The sequence below is a fragment of the Aplysia californica genome, unplaced genomic scaffold, assembly GCF_000002075.1.
Source record: "Aplysia californica isolate F4 #8 unplaced genomic scaffold, AplCal3.0 scaffold00364, whole genome shotgun sequence".
In the NCBI taxonomy this organism is placed as follows: Eukaryota; Metazoa; Mollusca; class Gastropoda; order Aplysiida; family Aplysiidae; genus Aplysia; species Aplysia californica.
Window position 1 is genome coordinate 290,448 of NW_004797634.1, and position 5,687 is coordinate 296,134.

At 43.2% G+C, this 5,687-nt stretch overlaps 1 protein-coding gene across 1 annotated transcript in view; it reads left to right on the forward strand.

The window, feature by feature from the left end:
* LOC101864470 (neuroblastoma-amplified sequence) overlaps positions 1-5,687 on the forward strand; it is a gene marked incomplete in the record, with an annotated part of 104,153 nt that overhangs the window by 47,065 nt on the left and 51,401 nt on the right. Inside the window, 5 exon segments of the mRNA XM_013085297.2 lie at positions 300-473; positions 1,463-1,536; positions 3,291-3,350; positions 4,180-4,248; positions 5,280-5,343. Of these exon segments, the coding sequence (XP_012940751.1) occupies positions 300-473; positions 1,463-1,536; positions 3,291-3,350; positions 4,180-4,248; positions 5,280-5,343 (441 nt within the window).

Below are 5,687 nucleotides of genomic sequence, written 5' to 3' on the forward strand. Positions count from 1 at the left end.
GTATGTTTGTCACTCTCTTGTGACCTGCTATTTCCGGGATGCCTTGATAGTCAAAGCAGACCTTGTGCTGTTGAGGCTAGAGAGGTGAGCAGTCTAAGTCTGATTCCCTGTAAAGACTTCTCTGTTGACAACCACCCCTTGGCGCTCATATGACTTTATGCAGTTGCGAACGTCATAAAACCCTCTACTAAAAAAAAAAACCCCCAAAAAACTGTCTGTCTTATTTTTTGCCTGCTTTTAACGACCGTTGTCTTGTCAACGTGCTTCTCACTACCCACAATTCTCTGTGTGTGTTCCAGTCGAGTGAGGAGATGTGTGCCAAGAACCTGCGGCGCTGGACCGTCCCTTACCTTCTCCGCTGCGAGCAGAGAGAGCCCGGGGCCTACGACCGGCTGCTCCGAGATTTTATCCTGACTCGAGCAAGGAATGACCTCTCCAGTGTTCTGAAGATATTTGAGGAGTCCAAGGCCTCCGTAAGTCTTTCTATAATGTATCGCGACCTCGGTGCTCTCTTGTCATAGCTCCATTTTTTATAACAGTGGAAACAGTTCGTAACAAAGAGTGAGCTTAAGAAGATGTCACGTTTTCACTGTTGAAAAAAAATGGAGATACGACAAGAAAGCACTGAGGTTGTCGCAAATTATGTTACCTATTGGCAAATTGGAATTCAAAGGGTAAGAGATGAAGGGGAAGACCAGGTGGAACCTGGAGAAGAGTCTCAGAGAATGATATATAGAAAAGTGGGCAGACGTGGAAGAAAATCAAGAAGTTTAGATCGGGATTGGGAAATGTGGAAAATGTTTGGTTGTGACCTATACCTTGATGCAGGGTGAGGAAAGCACATGATGATGATGGTGGTGATGATGGTTATGGTGATGATGATGATGATATGATGGTGTTGATGATAGTGATGATAATGATGATGGTGATGATGATGGTGGTGATGATGATGATGATAATGATATGATGATGATGATGATGACATGATGATGGTGATGATGATGATATGGTGATGATGATGGTGATGATGATGATGATGATGATATGATATGATGATGATGGTGATGATGATGGTGATGGTGATGATGATGATAATGATGATGATGATGATGGTGATGATGAGTTGCTCCTGAGGAAGCCTACGTTACGAAACGTCGAGCCGATTCAGTAAACCAAATTTTAAACATTTTATATTTATATTTTTTAATAACCTAACAGGTTGATAGCTGCATTAAACTTGTACATGTGGGTGGTTGGTGGGTGATCTGGTGGGGTTTGCTCCTTGTTTCCTATCAAATATTTGTCATCCTTATCTCTCCTCCTCCTTCTTCTTTTTTTGTGTATGTAAGTCTCTAGTAACACCTCTAATCTCCGGCATTTGTATGACCTTATCGTGTTTGCTAGGGCCGTAAAACTCTTACTGAAACTGGAAGACTGACACACGTTTTTTTTTCTCTTCTAGGTGTCGGCGCCAGTGATCCGCACGGCCACAGAGCTCATGTCTCTGGTGCTGGACACTTTGTACTCGTGTGAGAGGTGAGAGTTTCGGTGGTTGGCGGGCGCTCTGGTGTCCTTAGCTATGCTCCTTCCCCCCAATCAAACATCTCTCGTTCTTATCTCTCCTCCTTCTCCCCAATCAAACATCTATCGTCCTTATCTCTCCTCCTCCTTTCCTATCAAACATCTATCGTCCTCATCTGTCCTCCTTCCTTCCTATCAAACATCTATCATCCTTATCTCTCCTCCTTCTCTCCTATCAAACATCTCTCGTCCTCATTCTCTCTTCCTTCTCTCCTATCAAACATCTATCATCCTTATCTCTCCTCCTTTCCTATCAAACATCTATCGTCCTCATCTCTCCTCCTTCTCTCCTATCAAACATCTATCATCCTTATCTCTCCTCCTTCTCTCCTATCAGACATCTATCGTCCTCATCTCTCCTCCTTCTCTCCTATCAAACATCTATTGTCCTTATCTCTCCTCCTTCTTTTCTATGTATGTTGTTACTCTCTAATAACAACTATAATCTTCAGCTCTTTTTGATGACCTATCTGTGTTTGTAAGTGCCGTAAAACTCTTGTTAAAACTAAACTGAGAGGTGAGAGTGAGGATGCCTAAACTGATGGACATTTCTAGAATTGTCTCCCACTCAAAGAGTATGAGGTGTCATAAGTGTTTACAATCAAGAACTGTGTGATTTGTTCCTCTTCTTTTATTTAAGATATTGGCTTTAGAAAGAACTAGCTGGGCCCCCTTTCCATGAAAGGAATGATGGGTGCATTAACATCAACTGAAAGTCATTGGCCTACTATATTTACACTCTACAGGAATGGAGCAATAAATCTTGAAAGATGCAAAAAATTAGAAGGTCGAGATCTATACTCTCAAAACAAAATGCGCCTCGAGAAATAGCACTTCCGGGTTTTCTAAAATTACAGAGACGAAGCGTCGGCCTACAAAAGCGACCGGCGAAATAAAGAAATTTAGCTTTTTGCAGCAAAACTGTCTCAAAACTGAAAAAACCAAGGGCGTCATGATCTGGAGAATATTTTAAAGAATCTTTTGGCGAAAACCGCATGTCGATCGATGCAGCCATTAAAAAGACTTTTGAATAGCAACATTCGGCCACCACAAATAGATAATAGATGTTTTTGTTTGTTTGTAGTACCCTCAGGTAAGTTTTACGGTTTTAAGAAGAAGCTAAAAGCATTTCTATTTTCATCATATTTCGATTAGACAGAATCCATCCAAGCTGTAGATCGTTGTGAGTTTGTATGTGCGTATGTGCATATGTACGTATGTGTGTATGTGTGTGTGTGTGTGGTGCGTGCGTGAGTGAATATGTGTTTGCACGAGTATGTAACACTATGTACCTTTAAAATTGATTTGTAAATCCATTATATGTATCATGTTAAGCGCATAGAGCATTGCATAAGTGGATATGCGCTATATAAATGCAATCCATTATTCATTTTTTTTTTTTATTCCTCTGGCAATAGAACTATGGAAACTACTTTACAGAAGTGTGGTGAAGCAGTTAGGCACTTTGCTGTCTCATGCAGGAGACCCAAATTTGATTCCCGAGGAGTGGGGAGATAATTTTTATCAAGTATCTCGGTCTTTCTGCCGGGATGTTGTATCCCTCTCGGCCCAGGTTGACAAGCAAGGTCGGAAGCCCGCCTCCTAAATAATCTAAATTGTGTTGATGGCAGTGTAAAAACAGCTTCATTGGAAAGAAAAAAGAATTTATTACAATTTATTACCTGTTTGTATTTTGTTCCTTTTTGTAGAGATGATCAGCTGCACGTGGCCACAGAGATCTTCAAATGTCTACCGGCCCACCACTCAGAGTGAGTAGTTTACCTTTGTGGGGGGTTACTCATTGTTTCATTGTTCATCGTTCATTGTTTCATTGTTCAATGTTTCATTGTTCATTGCTCATTGTAGTGGGTGGTTGGCGGGTGCTCTGGTGTGGTTTCCTACGTCTTTCCTATCAAACATCTATCGTCCTTATCTCTGCTCCTTCTTTATTGTGTATGTTACTCTCATGTAACACCTCTAATGTTCGGCACTTATATGACCTTATATTGTTGCAAATGCTGTAAAACTTACTCAAACAACGCCCCTTCCCCCCCTACAAGGCAGTGCTACTGACTGAAGTGTCTTTAGCCATTCTCAGAGGGGAGATATTAACATGTTCTTATGCACAGTAGAATTGTAAATGGGCTGATTCATCAATGTCATGCTCATACTGTGCTGGAACAACATAGGGGGAACTGCTGCTTTTTCTTTCCTCATCCTTACTATCGTCATTTTCCTCTACTTCTTTTGTATGTTTGTCACACTCTTGTGACCCGCTATTTCCGGGATGCCTTGATAGTCGAAGCAGACTTTGTGCTGTTGAAGCTAGAGAGGTGAGCAGAGTAAGTCTGATTCCCTGTAAGGACTTTTCTGTTGACATCCACCCCTTGGCGCTCATATGACCTTATGTAGTTGCGAGCGCCGTAAAACCTCTACTTAAAGTAAAACTAAAACCACCTCCGTCTTGAGCCTCTGTCCGGCTGTGTCCCTTCTCCTTGACTCTTTACTTGAACAAACAAAAATTGATGTGGTTTTTTTTATACTGCGTGGGGGGGGGAAAAAGTAGCAAAATGTTGATACATCGTTGTTTTGTTGCAGTGGGAGTTCCGAGTCTCCTGAGAGCCTGAGACTGCACAAGCAAGCTGACCAGTTGGAGTATCACCTCAGGTGGGTGGAGTACCTCAGGGTATCACCTCAGGTGGGTGGGGTACCGCAGGGTATCACCTCGGGTGTGTGGGGTACCGCAGGGTATCACCTCGGGTGGGTGGGGTACCGCAGGGTATCACCTTTGATGGGTGGAGTATCGCAGGATATCACCTCGGGTGTGTGGGTGGAGTACTGCGAGGTATCACCTCGGGTGTGTGGGTGGAGTACTGCAGGGTATCACCTCAGGTGGGTGGAGTAACACAGGGTATCACCTCAAATGGATGTATCACCTCAGGTGGGTGGAGCACTGTACCGCAGGGTATCACCTCAGGTGGCTGGAGAACTGCAGGGTATCACCTCGGGTGGGTGGAGTACCGCAAGATGTCACCTCAGATTAATGTATCACCTCAGGTGGCTGGAGAACTACAGGGTATCACCTCAGGTGGGTGGAGTACTGCAGGGTATCACCTCAGGTGGATGTATCACCTCAGGTGGCTGGAGTACTGCAGGGTATCACCTCAGGTGAGTGGAGTACCGCAGGGTATCACCTCAGGTGGATGTATCACCTCAGGTTGGTGGTGTACCGCAGGGTATCCCCTCAGGTGGGTGGAGTTACACAGAGTATCACCTCAGATGGATGTATCACCTCAGGTGGGATGGAGTGACACAGGGTATTTTTTAATACAGACTTGTTTTTTCCAGAGACGGTAAATGGTCTTGTGCTGTTCAGAGATGGAAGGATAAGATAAGATAAGACAAGACAAGATAAGATAAGATAAGATAGTACTTTATTATCCCAGAGGGAAATTTTCTTTGGCTGTACAGGACCGTAAAAACACATGCAGGCATACATAAAAAATTTAAATTGTATATTACTCTCATTAAAATTCAATATAAAAAGAGAATTAAAGCTGCTCTGCTCTGTTGACTTTTGTTGTTGCTGGCTCTACACACGAGTTCCGGAAAGCTTTCAGATCCTCAATGAATCCTTTGGGTCTGATGTGTGTAGCCGAGTATAAAGTTTATGATTTTTGTCCCTTTCTCCCTTTCAGCGCTGCGAAAATTTTTGAAGAAAACAACATGAAGATGACCCTTGCCTACATCAAATCTGCTGAGGTATGTTGTGGCTGCTTTCTGTCTTCTTTCTACACTTATTGCTCTGTCCTGACTATCCGGGCACACTGTTAGCTCAGTTGGTATCATAGGGGCTGTCGTGCAGATGGCCCTGGTTTAAATCCCTGCAACCCCTCAGGGCGGTGCCACTCACTGAAGTGTCTTTAGGCCATCCAATCCCAAAGGGGGGACATTAACCATGTTCTTATGCACAGTAGAATTGTAATTGTAAATGGGCTGATTTATCAATGTCATGCTCATAACTGTGCCTGAACTGCAACAGGGAACTGCTGCTTTTTCTTTCCTAATCCTTACTATTGTCATTTTCCTCTACTTCTTTTGTATGT